At 53.7% G+C, this 19,393-nt stretch overlaps 1 protein-coding gene across 1 annotated transcript; it reads right to left on the bottom strand.

Moving 5' to 3' along the window:
* Positions 1–811: 811 nt before the first annotated feature.
* On the bottom strand, positions 812–18,947 carry Mfng (MFNG O-fucosylpeptide 3-beta-N-acetylglucosaminyltransferase). The gene is made up of 8 exons (XM_028789975.1): positions 18,498–18,947; positions 12,602–12,650; positions 12,149–12,251; positions 9,760–9,913; positions 5,944–6,029; positions 4,339–4,504; positions 2,429–2,514; positions 812–1,573 (listed from the first exon to the last, which is right to left on the bottom strand). Exons 1-8 carry the CDS (start codon positions 18,750–18,752, stop codon positions 1,513–1,515), a joined length of 960 nt encoding a protein of 319 aa, XP_028645808.1. The 5' UTR covers positions 18,753–18,947; the 3' UTR covers positions 812–1,512.
* Positions 18,948–19,393: the final 446 nt, after the last annotated feature.

Here is a 19,393-nt window from a genome sequence, read left to right on the forward strand (position 1 = left end):
GGTGGTCCCCAACACGCCAGACACAGACATGCTGGGAACAATCTGGTCCTTCAAGGGCAAAAGACATGTCTAAAGGAATTGTAGGCCCTGGGAACCTGAGTCAGTACCCCTCTAGCCACACAGTCCCTCACCCTTACATTCTCGTGTGCTCCCTTCTCAGAAGGCCCCTGCCATCCTGGTCCTGTTTGCTCACGCAGCCAGCCTCCCTGGGTAACAGCCAGAGATGTTAAAGGCTATTGTACTTGCTTGGCCTCTACCTTGACTGTTCAAGCCATCCTGTCACCTTTAACTGACACCCAAGGCAAATCCCCAGCTCAGGGTCACCAGGCTTCCCAGATACAATGGCGTCCCAGTCCATGCCGTGAGGGCAGAGAAAGGAGGCAGGGCGTCCAACACTCACAACTGACATAATCACACCAGTACATGCCCCAGCCACAAATACATACCCACATACGTGTCATACAGTGCAACACACACATGTGCGCGCGCGCACACACACAAGCACACACACATCCTCCCTTTCTGTCTCTGTCTCACACACACACACATCCCCCCCCCCCTCTCTCTCTCTCTCTCTCTCTCTCTCTCTCTCGCGCGCGCACACACACACACATCCTCTGTCTCTGTCTCTCTCTCTCATATACACACATGCATGCACACACACACAGACACACACACCCTTCGTAGCCCTCATTCCCCAAGCTCTAAACAACACACCACATCTCACCACTGAATGTGGCCATCACCACAGCTCAGAAGCCTTGTTCCAGTCAGGAACACTGGCCGACCATAGCAGGAAGTTGGACAGAGAGAGACTTAAATAAAGGTTTAATTTCTTACAGTTGAGGTGTTAAGGAGAACAGCTCTAGATTGTCTTCACCTTTCTTTCATGGTGCCAAAGTAGCTTCCTCAGATCCAGCTGTCACACCCACACTCACAGTAGGAAGACAATGTCTCAGGCTGGGAACATACTGTAGAAACCCTTCTATTGGCTTTGCTCAGTTCCACTGGGTCACATGGCAGCCCCTCACAGTAAAGGAGGCTGGGACAGTGAACCAAAGGTCGGTTACAATTGGCACCTGTGCCTGCTGGGTTCCCAAAGTCTAGGTCCATTGGCCAGCTGAGTAGAACCAGGAGCAGTTGAGACCAGTCCCGTAGCTGCAGGTCACAGACCCTGGTTTTATCCCGATGACTCTAGTCCCTAACAAATAACTGAGGCCAGAGCCAGAGGCTAGACTCCAAGCAGGGCATATGTCACCCTCAGGAGGGTGAGGACCCCAATCCCCTCCCGCATACCAACTCAAGTGTCCCTGCAGCCTCTGTGGTGTGACCAGGTGTCTGGGCCCGAGACACCTTCAACACCAAGCAATGTTCATATCCTGGCCTTTCCTGTCACCCAGAGGCCTTGCCAGGGACCATCTGCCAGTGTGTACTGGACCAAAAGCCCTCAGCTTGGGAAGTGGGGGAGTGGTCAGGCAGAAGCATCCATCATTCTTTGCAGCAGTTCAGAGCTCACGTTGGTGGCGGACACCAGGGTGTGTCCGGGTAGAGAAGACAATGGAAGGATCGAAATCTGCAGAGAGACCATCAAGGGGAGACAGTTACCCCAATCTCGCTGATCCACAGGCCCTGCGAATGCTCAGCCTGGGTAACTCTGTGTCATGGGCTACCCTGTGCCTGGCAGGACGGTGGCAAGCACCCCCAGCATGGAGCAATCAGAACATTGGTAAATGACCCCTGATTTGAGAACCTCTCCTTCCAGACGCCTTGAAAGTCAGAGGAGACACTGAGAGCCCCCTGGCTGGGTTCTAGAATCTTCAGGCTCATAAAGAATCTAGCATCGGGGGCTGGAGAGATGGCTCAGTGGTTAAGAGCACTGACTGCTCTTCCAAAGGTCCTGAGTTCAAATCCTAGCAACCACATGGTGGCTCACAACCATCTGCAATATGATCTGACGCTCTCTTCTGGTGCGTCTGAAGACAACTACAGTGTACTCATATACATAAAATACATAAATAAATAAAAAAAAAAAGAATCTAGCATCAACTAACACTGGGGCTTGGATGCCTCTGCTGATGGGCAGCTCACTCTGCTGAAAGGCAATGCCTTTCCTCTGTGGACTTTGCATTTCTTTCCCACATTGGACCAAATTCTGTCTCCTTGAAACAGGGCTGTGCTTACCACAGCCCTAACTCCAGGGCCCTTTGAACAGCCACGGGCTCTGGTGCTACAGATACAGATGGAGAGTCTGAAGCCCAGAGAGGACAAGACAGTTATCTAAGGTCACACAGAAAGTAGCGGACTAGGAAGTTAAGCCTGTTTTCTCTGCTCCCAGCTTGTGTGCTCAGCCACCATGACCTGTGGCACTACTCTCCCTCAAAGTTCCTCAGACCCCTCCCTCAAGCTACAGTCTCTACCCCACACCCACCTGGAGGGGTCCTCTTCATGGGAGAAGGGGCCTGGTAGCTTGATGATATTCAGTTTCCCCTCAAAGACTCCATAGCTGAGGGTGACCTGGGGGAAGATAGGAAGGTTTGGGGGATACTCCGCCCAGGAAGTCCTCCAGGGAGACACTGGGCCTCTAAAGAGGCCTGGCAATTGAGCCTGCAGTACAGTGGAGCCCAGCCCCGCCCAAAGTCACTACAGCCTGAAGGCATGCTCCTGCCTCAGTCCGTTTGTCCCCAGCAGTGATGCTTACCCAGGAGGCTGGTGATTCCCTCTTCCTAAGGCCTGGGACACCAAGCTCATCAAGAAGGGGTTGTTCCCCTCAGCTGAGTACCTGGGCTAGCTGGGAGGTTTCCACAGCCCTGGGCAGGCCTCGGCTAGTCCCTCCACCTGGAGCCTAGACTATACAATGTCAAGAAGACATGGGACAGAGCCGTCAGCTTAGAAGCAGACACACGCCATGGCTAAAGACTGACAGCTTGGTGGCTACCAGGGCCTCAGTTTTCCCATCTAGTAGAATGGGGCTAATATTTATGGTCAGCCTTCAGAGATTTTCTTTCTTTCTTTCTAGACAGGGGTTTGAACTTCTGATCCTCCTGCTTCGACTTTTAAGTGCTAGGATCAGAGGTCTGCACCACCAGACCTGGTTTCTGAAGATCCAGGGATCAAACTCAGGGTTTCATGCACACTACATAAGCTCTCTACCCACTAAGCTACATCCCGGACCCGGAGTTGGCCCCTGTGTCTGCATCTTCCACATCTGCAGAGTCAGCCAACCTTGGGTTGTAGATATCTCAGTGATGTGTGTCTATGCTGTGCACTTCCTCTCATTTGCTCCCTAAACACCAAAGCATGACATTTTACTGAGTCTTTCAATCCTGTTAGGAAGGGAAAGTAACCCAGAGCTGATTAAGGTGTGGGGGGGAGGGCCGTGGGGCAGTGGGGCATGCCCAACACTGAGGCCCTTCCCATAAGGGACTGCAGCTGGAGGGTTTGGGGATCCTTGGGGCGTTGGAAGCAATCCCTTCAGATACCGAGGGAGGCTTGTGTGGCCGCTATATGACAACTGGTGGAAACAGAAAGTGACGAGGGTCAGGCCCCTCACGCTGCCAGGTGACAGCTGCCCCATTTCTGGTCACCTTACATTTGTCCCCCTTTCCTGGCTTCTTAATGGGTGGGCCCTGTACCCTGGTTCCCTGCCTAGCCAATCGGCTGACTCCAAGCGCTGACCCAAACTAGACTATCAGGCCATGGCATCTGAGGGTCAGCTGGGAGTCAGAGGACCCTCCGTCCATGGTGACTACAGACCTAGGTCTGAGATCCTGTCCTCCCAAGGCCTGGGTCCCCTGAGGAGAGTACAGATGGGACAGGAGACAGACCCTTCTGAATGCCAGGCTCTGTCCGTCACGTTACGCAGTTTTATATGATTTCCTCATGTGTACCTCAAAAGTGACCCTGTGGGGGCAAACAATCTCAGGCCTTCTGGCCAGGCAAGCCTTAGAGGGAACTCCAGACAGAAGTCGGAAGGCCCACCCGGCTCTTTCCACAGATTTCTCATGAGGTTAATGTGGGGGTGGAAGATGCAGAGTGGAAAGAGAAACTGTGGATGGGGGTGGGGGATGGGGTGGGGTGAAGGATGGGGGTGGGGGATGGGGCCGGGTCTTGGGAGCAGCACCCACGCCTGTAAAGTCCTCCTAGCCCAGAAAGATAGGAAGCCTGAGCCACTGTCTGGAAGGCGTGTACCACCTCCCTGCACCTCTGTTTGTTTCCCCATCAGTACATGATGGCCAAGCCCTGTAAGTTCAATCTCCAAGTCGGTTCCAAGTACCTCAGCCTTCATCCGGGAAGACCCTCTTTCCCCATCCCTGGGCCTCTGCTCTGCAGCTGGCTCACCTGCTCCAGAAGCTGGGCAGCCCCCAGCAGCTGCAGGGTTTCCAGATGTGAGTGGAAAAGGGGGCTGGGCTGCAGACGGGCCCCCAGCTTGCACTCGATGATGTAGCCCACGGTGCAGTCATCGGGGAGCCGGATGAGAGCCGAGGTATCCACGAAGTGAGAGCCGCTGGGGGACAGAGCTGGGTGGCGGCCGCTGACCCCGGCCGTGCGCACATGCGCCCCTCCCTCCTCCCAGCAGGGCCTGCGCTGGACCGGCACACTTCACTAGACAAGTCTGGAACCTGTAGGGTCTCAGTCTCTTCCCCTGAGAAATGGGCTGATAAGAGTCCTGCCTCCCCAGGGTCCTTGAAGGACTGGGTGGAGGAATGGCGGGAAATACATCCTTTCTTCTCCTGTTTCCTCTCATTCATTCGCTCGTAGATTCACTGCTGAGCTTGACACGCCCTGGCCCCTTGCACCTCTCTAGGGATAAGGACCCAGACATGACAGAGAGACACTCCCTGCCTGCCACAGATTGGAGTACTGAGGCCGAGTCAGAGGGAAGCATGTGGTTTGGGGGGGCTAGAGGGAAAATGTGGATTTCCCAGAGGCAGCAGCAAGCTTTCAGTCCCATCAACCAGTGTCCCAGGAAACACCTCCTGACTGTCCAAGGCTATCAACATCACCTCCCAGGATGCCTGGTCAGGGGTGGGCACCAGCCTGGTGCCCCTCAGCTGCACATTTAGATGGGAATGGGTACCACAGAGGTGGGCAGAGCACAAGGGGGCACCCTAGTCACAGAGACAACTGTGGGCCACAGTGTGTGCCTGTTCTGAGCTGGCCCAAGGGGCAGCATGTCCTCTGACACTCTGAACCCCCTCCTCAGGCAAGGAAAAGCAGACAGGGACAGGGGCCGAGCAGCTGTGTGACCTTGAACCTGAGTAACCTAAGGCTTGTCAACCCCTCCTGAGGGCTCTGAGCGTGGCCCTGCCTTTCCTCTTGTCCTGGTCCTCCTGGTGAAACACAGCCTAAGTTGGGTCAAAGATCCATACAAGCTCATGGCCACTGATGCCAGCCTGGGAAAAGGTCAGGCTCAGCCACTTCCAGAAGGGCAGTGTCTACCCACACACACTCCCAAATCCCTCTCCTGTGAGAGCCTACAGGGATGTTTCAGATAAAAAATGCCACCTCTTCCAGGAAGCCTTCCCTCCTGCCCCCAGTCAATAGCCTCTCTCCATCTCCGAGGGCTCCTATGCTTGACCTCCATGGCATCGACTATCAGAAGGTGAGGAAAGAACTGCCAAGGAGCCCTGACCACTGCAGGTGTCCACTTAGACATTTTCCCACTCGGTCCTTACAATGCCATTGGCCACTATACATTCAGTTCCATTTCAGATGGAGAAACTAAGTCAGAGTGTACTGAACCATGTTCCCTAAAAGTCAACAGAAATGTCTCCCACAGATCTGTACTGCCCTAATGCAGCTGGATAAGATACGATTCCCCTGGGTCTCCTCTCGTTCCTCCCTGCCTCAAAGGCACCTCATGTTCACCACAGCCTCTCACGCTAACCATAGCCCGTCATACACCACAGTCCCTTACGTTCAACACCCCTGGCCTCTGCTTACCTGGCCCATGGCACCATCTTCAAAGCCAGTTGGCGGTTGATGCAGAAGCCAGCACCCCCTGTGGCAAACCAGAATCGCACCAGCCTCTGGAAAGGGGATGACAGAGACGTGGAGTGAGCCTAGGGAACCAAGGGCCACCAGCTACACCAGCTAGACTGCCCCTTACCCCCAGCCATCATGCCCTGAAGCTCTGCTTCACACCTCACTGGAGACTGAAGCATGCCCATTTCACAGAAAGGGAGCCGAGGTCCAGTGTCACACCGCTAATTATGAGTCCCAAGGGCACAGGGGAGCCCCAAACCCAGCTAGAGTCTGGCTTCCTTGAAGAGGAGGTATTTCGTCTGAGACATCCCAGTCTGTAGGCCTCCACAGGAGAGGATGGAGGTGGGAGGAAGAGGAAGAAAAGAAGGAGGAGGTGGAAGAGGAGGAGACAGGTGCCATTTTACCCTTGGCTTTTGGGGGGAGCCTTGGCACCTGATCCTCCAGCTCACAGAGGTGGTCCCATGCTTCTGGAATAAAGCCCAGAGCTGGGCCCCTTGACCCGGAATAGGCATATGACTTAGGCTAGCCAATCTGAGCCTTTCCCAGAGTGCTCTAGGAAGACCATAGGGGCGTGGCCTCTATGAAGCCTGAGGCACGCTAATCCCTGAGGCCACCTACACCAATCCTCCAACTCTCCCTTTCTTCACTCCCAATTCCTGAGGCTGAGAAAGGTTTTCTGCAGATGAAGAACGTGAAGCCACCCCTGGAATAAAGAGAAGACAATCTTGGGAGCACCAGTGGGCAGGCAGCCCGTTGACATGGTCATCCCAGTAATCAGTAGCATCCCTTCCGCCTTCCACCACTCTCACCTCAGCCCAGACCTCTTCCTGGATCTCCTGCGAGGACCCTGAATTCACGTGTGGGTTCTCCAGGCCTTTTTTTTTTTTTTTTTGGTTTTTTCGAGACAGGGTTTCTCTGTGGAGCCCTGGCTGTCCTGGAACTCACTCTGTAGACCAGGCTAGCCTCGAACTCTCGAACTCAGAGATCCACCTGCCTCTGCCTCCCAAGTGCTGGGATTAAAGGCGTGCGCCACCACCGCCCGGCTCTCCAGGCCTTTAGGAGAACTCTTCCCTTATGCCGTTTCATCTCTCGAGCTGCCTCCTCCCCCACACTCAAACTCCTTCCTGCAAGTCCACACTGGCGCTTAATGAGAGCATCTCGCATTGGGCTGAGATTTCTCCCATGATGCTGCTCCAGAAAGACCCGTGGGCAGACAATGAGGAGGCCAAAGGGCCCCTCCCACCACTCCCATCCCCTTGAAGGATCCACTTCCGGGTCCTAGAATTAAGCCTGGGAGCACAGATGTCCCAGTTCTGTCATCTGACGGCCTTCCTTTCTAATTTACTTCCACAGATGGCCTTTAGAGAAAGTTCGGGGCTCGAAGAGGCAGTGTGAATGTCTCTTGAGGACCAGGAAGTGCTCAATAACTGCGTGCTTTATTAAAACTAACAAATGTGTGGTTTCCCACTCCTATGTAATTAGAGTAAGCACAACATCACCAAAAGGGTGTCAGCCCTGTGCTAAGGGCCGCACCGCAAGCACGGTGACCAAAGCACAGACTGAGGCCACTTGCCTCAGAATATGGAGCAGGAACAGATGCCAAGCCAGAGAGAGATCTTTCCCCTTTGCTGTCCCACCACGCGGAGCTCTAGGCTCTGCACTGGCCTGGGCTCTCTGGGATTCTGGAACACTCCAAGACAGAACAGAGGGTCAGGGACATTCCCTTTGGCAGTGCACATGAAGAAGAGCATTGTGCATGTTGTGGGGCAAGTTGGTTAGTTTCTGTCAGCTCGACATAAATTAGAGACACCTGAGAAGAGAGACTCTCAATTGAGACGATGCCTCCACCAGATTGGCTTGTAAGCAAGTGTGAAGCTTTTTCTTTTTCTTTATTTTTCTTTCTTTCTCTTTCTCTCTTTCTTTCTTTCTTTCTTTCTTGTTTTTTTCTTTTTTTTCTTTCTGTGTGTGTGTGTGTGTGTGTGTGGTTTTTTTTTTTTTTGGTTTTTCGAGACAGGATTTCTCTGTGTAGCCCTGGCCATCCTGGAACTCACTCTGTAGACCAGGCTGGCCTCGAACTCAGAAATCCGCCTGCCTCTGCCTCCCAAGTGCTGGGATTAAAGGTGTGCGCCACCACTGCCCAGCGTGAGGCATTTTCTTGATTGATGATTAATGTAGGAGGCCCACGTAGCCCATTATATTGGCCTCCAGCCTACTACGGGTGGTGCCTCCCCTGGGCTGGTGGCCCTGGGTTGTATAAGAAAGCAGGCAGAGCAAGCCATGGGGAGCAAGTCAGAAAGCAGCACCCCCCCATGGGTTCCTGTCTTCTGTTCCTGCTTGAATTCCTGCCTTGACACCCCTCAATGATGGAATGTGATTGGTATGCATAATCCAAATAAACCCTTTCCTCCCTGTGTTGATTTTGGCTGTGGCATTTATGACAGCAGGTCTGGATGTACCCAGTCAGGCGTTGGCCTGACCCTGCAAGACATGTCTAAGAAATGAACCCCATAATATTCATCCAGTCCAGGGACGCTGGCAGATGGTCCCACCTGACTCTTCTGCTCACAGTCACTCTGTGAGAAACAGCTTTTACCACCTGCCTCACAGACGAGACACTGACACCCAAAGAGGTGTGTCAGCTTCAATCAGGGTCCCCAGCAGGAGTGACAGGGCTGGTCTATGAACCCCAGGAGACATGCTCCAGCCTGGAATCCTCAGGCCTGGAGACGGAGGGGGGAGGGGGCTCGAGCTGGGTGGGAGGTCAGGGTGGACACCCCTCGGCTCACCTGGAGTGGCATGTGTGTACACACACCCTGAGGCCCAGGAGGATTTAATTAGGGCTCAGCGGCTGGCTGATAATTAAGGCTCCAGTTTCCCCAGAGCAGCAGATGGTGGCCTGGGGAGGGAGGGGGGAGTCTTAAGCAGCAGCTTTTGCTCCAAGCAGGGTCTCATGACAAGGAGGCCTCCTCCCTGTCTTCCCCCTACTCTGGGGTTACTACCCAAGCTCCAGAAACCAAGCGGTACTGAGGGCGGGGAAGAATCATGCAATTAGGGGGACTCAGACAAAACCTCATTATTTATCTGAAGTCTAGCAGAGGCACAGCCCAGCTCTCCTGGGTTTTGTTTGTTTTCTAATCTGGCCATCCTATAACTTCTTGGGTCTGCAGTGAAGCTGGTTTGGTCTCCCCAGTTCCCTGTGTCTACATGTCAGTGGCTGGACAGTGAAGAAGCTCGAGGGACAGAGCCACATATCAGGATTGGTATATAGCTCTGAGCAACCAAGATCTATCACATGGCCTAGCAATACTTGGGGATTTTTTGGGCTTAGACCCAGTATCCATCTATGGCCCAGACTGACCTGGGCATCCACTATGTAACCCAGGCTAGCCTTGAACCAGTAACAGCTGCTTCAGCCTCCCCAAGTGGTAGGATTACAGGCATTATTGCATTACACAACGCCTGAGCTACATGGTATTGAAAATCAAACCTACGGCTTTGTGATGTTAGGTAAGCATTCTGCCAACTGGGCTCCAGCCCCAGCCCAGGACTGTACAAATCCATGGTGATTCCAGGCGTCTGGGAGTTTGGTCAGAGTCAGGAAATCCCAGTAGTTAGAGATCCCCTTGCCAAGCCAGGGCTCTTTGATGACCCAGGCCTTAGCATACAACCAGGCCCTGGCTCCAGGTTCTGCCCCTAGTATCAGTGTATACACACACACACACACACACACACACCAAGAACAACAGGCAACTGAAAAAGGAGGAAAGGACACACCGTGCGGTTTTTTGAATGGAGCTCAGAGGCGTGGATGGGCCGGTTCAGGCTGGGCTTGCCCACATAGACATCACGGTCCTGCGGGAATGTTTTTAACAGCTGCAGCAGAGCCCTGGGGTTCACATAGTTGTCATCGTCCACATGACAGAACCACCTGTGGGGATGGGGGCACAGTTAACTTGTGGAAATACTGTGTTCCTGGGACCCCACAGTCAACAGCTAATAGCTACCAGTCAGGTCGTTATTGGCGACCACGGAAGCCTCAGAGCCCTCGGGGAGACATCCACGCTACCTGAAGAATGAAGCTTCAAGTTAGTACTATCTTTTAGGAACTGAGTCAAAACCTCCTGGAGACTGCCTTCCTGGTTTATTCTTCTTACACATTTAAGCATAGTAAAACTTTGGAGAAAGGTTACCACGGAACAATTATTGCAACAAAGCTTTAGACATAGCGACACAGAAACTCCTTAGCAAGGTAAGAAAGCTTTACAATAAGAATGAATTCTATTGGTTGATAAACAGAGCCCAGGGCCTGGGCCTAGAGGAAGGATCGTGATAAGCATAAGGATAGATTCTATTGGTGGAGGATGCAAAGTACCTGAGGCCTGCTACACAGGGATGGGTTCTGGTCACTGAGAAACATAAAGCCCAGGATCAGGGCCTAAAGAAGGCTGAGGATATTGGAGAGCCTCAGGTGGAGGCTGCCTCCTAACCGAACAGCAAAGGATCATGTTGACCACTTTCACTGGCATTCAGGTGACCAGGTGACCAGATGACCAGGTGACCAGACATCTTTCATTCCTTCCATTGAGGAAAACAGGATCACATGATTGACAATCCTGGTGTCGCTACTGCTAATTCTAAGCCAGCGGTTCTCAACCGTCCTAACTCTGCTTGGCTTTGTACAGCTCCTCATGTCCTGGTGATCCCCTCCCAGGAAATTATTTTGTTGCTAATTCATAGGTGTAATGTTGCTACTGTTACGAATCATAATGTAAATGTCTGTGTTTTCCCAATGGTCTAAGGCGACCCCTGTGAAAGGGTTGTTTAAAGGGGTCACGACCCACAGGTTGAGAATCTCCTCTCTAAGCTGTCTGTGCTTTCTACCGGTAGCTACTATTTGAACCTCAAGTTTTGGGTCAGGCAGCATGCTGTGTACCCTCACAGATATCTTCAGAACAGATGAAAACAAAGACTTCGTGACCACACAGCCACTGAGTGACAGGATTTGACTCCAGGTAGCCCACCTCTCTGCCTGCTAGATGGGAAAGGGTGAGTCTAACCCCAGAAGGCCCTAGGATCCCTTCGCTAGCCCAGGTCCCTCCATTTGTGTGAGGGGAGGAGGCCTGGGGGGTGCGTGTCAGTGTATGCTCAGGTACAAATGTGTGTGCTTACATGCCAAGGCCAGAGGCGTGTCAGTGTATGCTCAGGTACAAATGTGTGTGCTTACATGCCAAGGCCAGAGACAACCATGGATGGTGTTTCTCCTGTTACCATCCACCATATTTTTTGAGACAGGATCTCTCACTGGGACCAGGACATGATGGCTAGGCAGCAAGCCCCAGAACCAGCCCGTCTTCACGTGGCTTCTAGCACTAGAATCATGCACATGCTTTTGAAGTTGGTGTTGGGTCTCAAACTCAGATCCTTACACTGTGCAGCTAGGACTTTACCCTCTGATGCATATCTCCAGCCCCACCGCTCCACTTTTGGGCCTTGTTTGTTTGTTTGTTTTGTTTTAGATTTATTTATTGTTCCCTTATGTGCATTGGTGTTTTGCCTACATGTATGTCTGTGTAAGGGTGTCGGATCTTGGAGTTACAGACAGGTATGAGCTGCTAGTGGGAGCTGGGAATCGAACCTGGGTCCTCTGGAAGAGCAACCAGTGCTCTTAACAGCTGAGCCACCCCTCCAGCACATATCTCCCCACTCCCTGCCACTTTTGCTTGGTTGGTTTTTTTTTAATTTTTCCTTTTACACCACTTCACTTTTTTGACACAACACTCAATTCAAAAGCTGGTCCGAGACCAGGGAGATGACTCTGGCCCCTGCCAGAGATACGATGGAAAGATATAACTCCCAAAAATTGTCCTCTGAACTTCACACAGTGCATGACATGTGTATACCCACACATGTATACAGACATACATATAAATATTTAAATGTAATTTAAAAAAAAAAGCCAGGCATAGTGGCTCACGCCTTTAGTTCCAGCACTTGGGAGGCAGAAGCAGGCAGATCTCTGTGAGTTCAAGGCCAGTCTGGTCTACAGAGTAGTACCAGGACACTTACAGCTACATAATGAGACCCCGTGGGGGTGTAGGGGGTAGGGTAAAAAGAGAGCCTGAGGTAAAAGTCACTCCTGTCCCCGTGACCTAACCACACTTACCTGAGACCACTGACCAGGAAGGCATCAAACTCTGCAGCCATCTTGCAGGACAGAGCAGGATGACTGTGCTCTGCAGAACAGTTGGTGACCACGAGGTGCGAGCCTGGAAATGAGAAACAGTCAGGTGACCTGCCCAGCCCCTCCCCCATAACACTGAGACACACAAACACACATACACACACAGAGGAATACAGGATGTATAAGATGAGGCTAGACCCCAGAGAGCCTAGAGGGCTCATCCCCTCCCAGGGAAACTGAGGCAGCAGACTGAACGGAAGCCCAAGTGCTCAGGGCCTTATCCAGTAGCCTCTTACACACTTACTCTGTTCCTGGACACAAAGTAGTCAGTCCCCAATGCCAAAGACAGGAGACCTAATTCCTAGAGACCCCAAGGACTTATCACAGCCATGAACTTTTCCTGCCAACAGTGGAGCACCACAGCCAGGCAGTTACCTAGTCTCTCCTGGAGGCGTTCATCTGGGCTGTCAGTGAAGATGAATGTCTGTGGGGAGAAGGAGGATAGGTTAGTAGAGGGAGGCCCCCAATCCACAGCCCACCAAAGCCATGCCCTAGATTAACCCACACACGAGAGGACACAGACGTGGCAGACTCCTGCCTTCTCTCCTCAGACATACCCTCCTCGTGCACACACACAGCTAAGCTCTCAAGGACACACAACTCCAGGGTGAAGGGTCTGCATCTGCTCTCCAGGGCTGCACACTCTTAGCCGACTCACGGCTCTTCCACACACAATGTCACAGCCACACTTGGCCACTGTGCTGCTGGCTATGTTTTGTTAACTTGACACAACCTACAGCCATCTGGGAAGGGAGAACCTCAGTTGAAAAAATGCCCCAGCAGAATGGCCTGTGGGCAAGACTGTAAGGAATACATTTATTAAAAATTGGTGTGAGAGGGCCCAGCCCACTGTGGGTGGTGCCACCCCTAGGTAGGTCCTGGGTTGTGTTAGAAAGCAGGCTGAGCAAGCCATGGGGTACAAACCAGAAAACCTCTCCAAGGCCTCTGCTTCAACACCTGCCTCTGGGTTCCTGCCCTCCTTTCCTTCGTGATGAACTGTAACCTGAGAACCCAAACAAACCCCTTCCTCTCTCCCCAAGTTTCTTTTGGTCCTTACATTTATTATAACATAGAAAGCAAAGCCCCTTGAGCTCTATCCACAGGAGTATACAGACTATAGGACTTGCCCCACCCAAACCCTCAGACCCCATACCATACAGCCACAAAGCCTCGCGCAGTGCAGAGACCCCCAGCACATCAGAACCTCACACACTGGCACGATCCTGCTTTCTCAGACTGGGCATGTGTCAGGACCGTCACTCACACTGTCTCCCCAGCGACTGTCTGAAAATGAGGCTGAACTGAGATTCCAATCCACAGGGCTGTTTTTTTTATTTTGTGTATTTATTGAAACAAGGTCTCACACCATAGATCAAGGTAGCCTGGAACGCAACTCTGTAACCCCACACTGGCCTGGAGCTGGTGGCAATCCTTCTGTATTGCATTCTCATGTGCTGGGATTATAGGTGTGACCTGGTGTGACTGGGACATTGATTAGGTAGGTGAGGATCAATCTCTTAGTCAACCACGTATCAACTCCAAACCGGGCAGCTTCAAAACTCCAGAATCTGCCTGTAGGCAAGACAGAGTCACAGCAGGAAGGTAATGTGTCACCCGAACCCAGAGCTAGCCCAGTACATGCAGAACTCGCTCACTGCCATGGTGGTTTGAATAGGAATGGTCCTCACAGACTCGAGGGTTTGAATGCTTGACCCATAGGGAGTATGTGGCCTTGCTGGAGGAAGTGTGTCAGTGTGGGGATGGGCTTTTAGGCCTTATACACTCAAGCTACTCTCAGTGTGACACACAGTCTCCTTCTTCTGCCTGCGGATCAAGATGTAGAACTCTCAGCTCCTCCAGCGCCGTGTCTGTCCACACATCGCCACGCTTGCCGCCATGATAATAATGGACTGAACCTCCCTGTAAGCCAGCTCCAGTTAAACGTTTGTCTTTATAAGAGTTGCTGTGGTCATGGTGTCTGTTCGCGGCAATAAAACCTAAACTAGCACACTACCTTAACAGCGTTCGTTTTGAAGATGTTCACAGAACATCTTGAAAACCTTTAATGGTATCCTTGACCCTTGAAACCAAGTGGACCCTTGAACCATTTCAAAGTGAGGGCTGAGGAGACAATGTCCCCATGTTCAAGTCCCCTGGAAACTCCATCCCCCACAGGATCTACACCTCTGTGAACTCCTAGACCAGGGCTCCAGCCACAGTGACCTTCCTTGTTCATCCACAGCGTCTTCACACCACAAACAAGCCAGCCCTCCCAGACCAAAACAACCCTGTTCTGAGCCTCAGTTTGCCCATCCGTAAAGTAGGAGAGAGTAGCAGCTGTAACCTGTAAAACAAGGAAGAATGGGCAGGGAGGAAGGGTGGACGAGAAGGAAAGAGTATACAGGGAAGGTGGCTGTACTTACTCTCACAGGAGCCCAGTGCAGGGGTGGGGCACAGGGAAGGTTGGGCCATGAGGGAACCAGCCCGCTCTCCCAAGGCCCACAACCACAAGCTTACTTCAGAGCCACTGTGGCTTGCCTGTAGATTGTTACAAGACTCTACCTTGATCCTAGACCCACTGCCCTTTCAAAGCTACAGAAATAGCACCTGCACCCGCTTGTCAACGCCATTCCTGTTTCCCTTAGGACGCACGTGGAGAGGTGGCTCAGCACCTAAGAGCACTGGCTGCTCATCCAGAGGACCCCTGTGTGACTTCCAACGCCCACATGGTGGCTCACAGATGTCTGGAACTCCAATCCCAGGGGGAGATCCCACGCCCTCTTCTGGCCTCCATGAGTACTGCACCCACATAGTACACAGACGCATGTGCAGGCAAAAAACACCCAAAGGCATAAATACTTTAAAAAAAAAAAAAAAAGGTCAGTGTGATAAAGGAAGAGACACCTGACCCTTGCCACCGGGTGTGACTTTACCTCAGCCCTCCCTGCCCCACCTCTGGGTATCTCTACTCAGATTTTTTTTTTTTAGTTACCCCAACACATTACAGGTACATGCTCTGCCTATACCGAGCTCTCCAAACCTCAAGTTGCCTCTTCTAGGGCCTCCCCCGCCAAGAGACCTTCCCTGACACACATCATCTACCCCAGGGGCCCCCTGTGTTCTTCTCCCCTTCCACCAGAAGGTAGCACCCTGTCTGCCTCCAGTGTCCCGGCACCTGGCTCTCTCAGGGAGACTGGGTGGTTCTTCCTTCTGAGCCCTCTCCCCGGGGTCCGCCTCTGCACATTGAGCTGGTGCCAGAGCCCTGGATGTTCCAGGGACAGCAAGTGACCTGCCTAGTATTTTCCACTCTACCCCTCTCCACCCACAGGGCCCTGGACCTGGACCTGGACCTGGAGCCCCTCTCCATGCGTCCTGCTGGGCCCCAGCCTCTCAAATCCCTGTCACCATAACATTTCCCTGGAGGCTGGAGCACTAAGAGGGAACCCCTCAAAAGCACAGGCAAGGGCCAGCACTGGGGGTGTGGCATAGCACTTGCTGAGCATGCTCAGGCCTTGAATTCAATCTCCAACACTGGGGTCGGTGGGGAGACAATTCCCGCCCCCGCTCCCAATAAAAAAATTTTAAAAAAAGAGCCAGGGCTGGTGGATAGTGCAAGCACTTGCACTTGCCTGGGTGAGGCCCTGGATTCCATGACGAGCACCAGAAGAGCCCCCCTGCCCTCTCTCCCACAAAGCGTGCCCTCTTCCCACTTGCTGGGCCCAGAACCTCAGAGTCACCATGCCTGTCACCTCATGTGGCCTGTCCACTCACATAACCGTCCGCGTTACCCTGACTTCCGGCCAGTCGTGGCCGAGCCCTTTCTCCTAGGTCCCCAGGCTGTCTTCCTCTGCCTCTTGCTTCATTCTCAACCAAGCCTACTTACCACACAGCTCCGGAGGGAACCAGCCAAGAAAAGTTAGACCTTTCTTGTCTGACTGTCTGGCAAGTTTTTGCCACCAAATGGCCATGGGGCAGCAGAAGTTACTAGAGTCCAGAGCGTGGCACAAACAGACTGAGAATGTTTGCTGAAGTAGGGTGGCAGGTGGGGCAGAGTTAGGGAAAGGACCAGGGTCCAGGCTGAAGTCTGTGGTAGGAGCAGACTCAGGAGTCCTGAGGTTTTAGCACTTGAGAGCACAGGGGCCTGGGTACCAGCACAGGGGGCTGGGTACCAGCAGCAGGCTGCATTTGATTTACTTAAGCAAAAGACCCAGACAATAGTTAGTTATAGCTTCACAGGCTGGGAAACAAAGAGAAAGGCAGCCTGCTGGGGTAAGGGAGGGAGTGGCCAGGGACCATCTGCTGCAGTAAAGGGGAGAGGGGGCTGAGGCCATCTCCCCTTGCCCAGCCCCCACCCAGGAGGGGACTAGAGGGAGAAAGGCTCCTTCAAGCTCAAAACACACAAAACAGCCTTCCCCGCCCACCCCCTCTGCCAGACAAAGGCCATACATGAGTCCATCCCCGCATACTAAGCTGAGGCCACCTGTCACCCTATCACCTTTAACCAGCCGGGTGCCCAGGACTCCAGTTAACCAGCCAGGGCTGTTTGCAGACACAGTTGTGTTGTGCAAATGTGGGAATTGAGGGCCAGTAGCCAAGGTCACTGGAAGAAAGGAGCCTAGGAGTAAGGAATGGGCCCCCCTGTTTCCCACCTTCCTTCTACACCTGACCATCCTTCCAGAACCTTCTCCCTGGCTCTGGTTGGCGATCCAGCATCTCTTCGGCCTCCAGCTGACCTCACTGAGGATGGGAAGTCAGTACCTGCCATGCAGGTGGTTGGCAAGGTTATGGGACATGAAACCTCCTGCTGCAGCCCCTTCAAGAAGCTGGCACCTTTGACCTGGGTGCTTCATTGGCCGCTGGAAGAAGCTAGGACACACATTTAGGCAGCTGCTGGCCTTTCTGTCTTGCTCTGCCCGGCACCAGCACCTCAGCAGGTAGCCCCCAACCAGCTGCACCCCAGTAACCCAGGCAGCTCTGACCTAGAGGCCTGGTAGAGAAGAAAAGGGTTCGGCTGAGACGCAGAGAGGGTGTCCCATGGTACTCTGCCCCACAGGCCTTCTGGGTGGCTCTGGCCAGCCCTCCCTTTCCACATTCAGGGCAAGGGCACCACCATGGCGAGCACAACAGGAAAGCGCCAGGGACCATGAGAGACCTTGCTCCCTGGTACACACAGACGCAGCTTCATAAACAGGAAGGTCTGTGAGGAGGGCTAGCCCTGCTGGCTTCCGAGGAGGAACCATGTTCTCCTCCAGACAAGAAATTATACAGGGGGGGGAGGTGGGGGCTGGGGTTGCAGGGAGCTCCACCCGGGAAGAACTCATGCCTGTACCGGACACTGTGCCAGGAAACAGGGGGGGAGGAGGGCCTCCTCTTCAGGTACCCCCACCTCTCCCTCACTGAGCTACCTCCTCTCCTTGCCCTCCCCTCCAAGGGCTTGGTCACTTCCACCCACAGAGCCAGCAGCCACCGTGGGGACATGGTATATGTGTGCATAAGTGCATAGACTCTTCTATCTCCCCTGAAGTGGTCCCCAATGCCCCCCATCCCTGGCTTTGATTGATGGGGTTTTGAGTAAGGGGAGAAAGGCTCTGCTTTCAGGAAACACACTCATTACCCATGCTTTCTTAATTATTGTATTTAGCATACCTAGCCCTGTGTATGAGCACATGTACACACACACACACACACACACACACACACACACAGAGGTATCCATATGCCTGGCAGCTTGACCTCCAGCCCACTCTGCCTCACCCACTGCCTCCCAAGGGCAGCACAGGAAACAGGGAGGCTAGACACCACCCTCACACCCTGGGCAGCACAGTGGGGCAGGAACTGAGAGGAAGCCTCCCTCAAGCAGGCCCCACCTCCCGGTCTCCTCAGCATCCACATCCCACCCCCACCTCAAACAGCCCCATCCATGCTCAGACCTGAGGTGGGCAGCTACTCAGGCCTGGTGGGCTGCACCTCTCTGGGGCTTCCTTAACACCCACCACGACCTTAAGGCAAGTTAGGGTCAAGAATGTAGATGAGGGGGACCCAAGAAGAGCCTAGGATGGCGGTCCCATACTGAAACCGACAGTCTGAGGAGGCCCTGGGGTGCGGCAGTGGTGATGGGGGGGGGGAATATGGAAGAAGGAAGGAGTGGAGAGAGCTCAGAAGGAACAACTCACTGGTGGTCAGCTTCCCCCGCCCCCCGACCACCAGGAAGATCCCTGGTAGCCCCTCAGCAAGGAGCTCTCTCAGGACTCAAGGCGGCCCCGCCTGTCACCTGTTGCCTGGTCCTGGAGACCCACGTGTCAAGTAGCAGGTCGAGGCGGGAGCGATGGAAGGCCCAGGTAGTCTTGACTGCGATGAAGATGTCGCCAGGCTGCAGCTCCAGGGGTCCCGGGTTCGGTTGGTTCAGCCTGAGCGTGCCCTGCATCATCCTCAGGGACAAGCTCGAGTGATATCGTAGAGACAGGAGCCCCACGCATAGGAGTGTAAAGAGGGCTCCCGCCAGGCCCCGAAAAACCCGGCAGTGCATTGGTAGCGGGCCCCCAGACAGTTCAGCCCCCAACTCCCCAATCAGTCTGGGGTGGGAGGCTGGTCAGCCGGGGGCCCTGGTACAGGCAAAAGTCTGGCAGGCATCGGGGGCAGGCACCAGCGGGAAAGGAGGAAGCTGGGTCTCTGGACCCAGAGGCTGAGCCACCACCGTCCTGCCCGCCGGCAGAGGCCACCAGCCCGCCACCTGCTCCTCAGCCCTCCCTCCAGGCAGGGCCGCTTAGCTCCTGGTCCCGCCCCTGCCTCAGCCCGAGGGGCGGGGCCAGGTCTGGGAAGCCCCAGAGGCAGCTGCTGGGAGCCACCCACTGAAGGGGCACCGGGCCCTGCCAGCTGCTGCACCCACACCAAACCCTCCACGAGGTGGAAAGAAGTGTCTCCAGCTTTCCTATGCCCCACAGCTCTGGTTCCTACAATACCCATTATTTCAGAGTCAGGTGGAGCCAGCCTCTGGTCTTGGCTCGTTCCTCCCTTCTGCTGGCCCTTCCCATCACCCACCACACATCAGGCCTACCACAGGGCCGTGCCCACCATAGCACGCTCCCTAGAGATCACTCCTTGCTTTTTTTTTTTTTTGAATCTTTACAGACATTCTTTCTGCCATGAGGCCTTCTCTGCCCACTTTAA

This window comes from Grammomys surdaster, unplaced genomic scaffold (genome assembly GCF_004785775.1).
Source record: "Grammomys surdaster isolate TR1022 unplaced genomic scaffold, NIH_TR_1.0 125852, whole genome shotgun sequence".
NCBI classification, from domain to species: Eukaryota; Metazoa; Chordata; class Mammalia; order Rodentia; family Muridae; genus Grammomys; species Grammomys surdaster.

What these genes read in the sequence shown, in the direction of transcription:
- Mfng (XM_028789975.1), bottom strand. Translation starts at nt 18,752, where the DNA reads ATGCACTGCCGGGTTTTTCGGGGCCTGGCGGGAGCCCTCTTTACACTC. An exon ending in ACGCCTCCAGGAGAGACTAG is followed by an intron (nt 12,252 to 12,601) that starts GTAACTGCCTGG and finishes TCTCATTTCCAG; the next exon opens with GCTCGCACCTCGTGGTCACC. An exon ending in TCCATTCAAAAAACCGCACG is followed by an intron (nt 6,030 to 9,759) that starts GTGTGTCCTTTC and finishes TCCCCTTTCCAG; the next exon opens with AGGCTGGTGCGATTCTGGTT.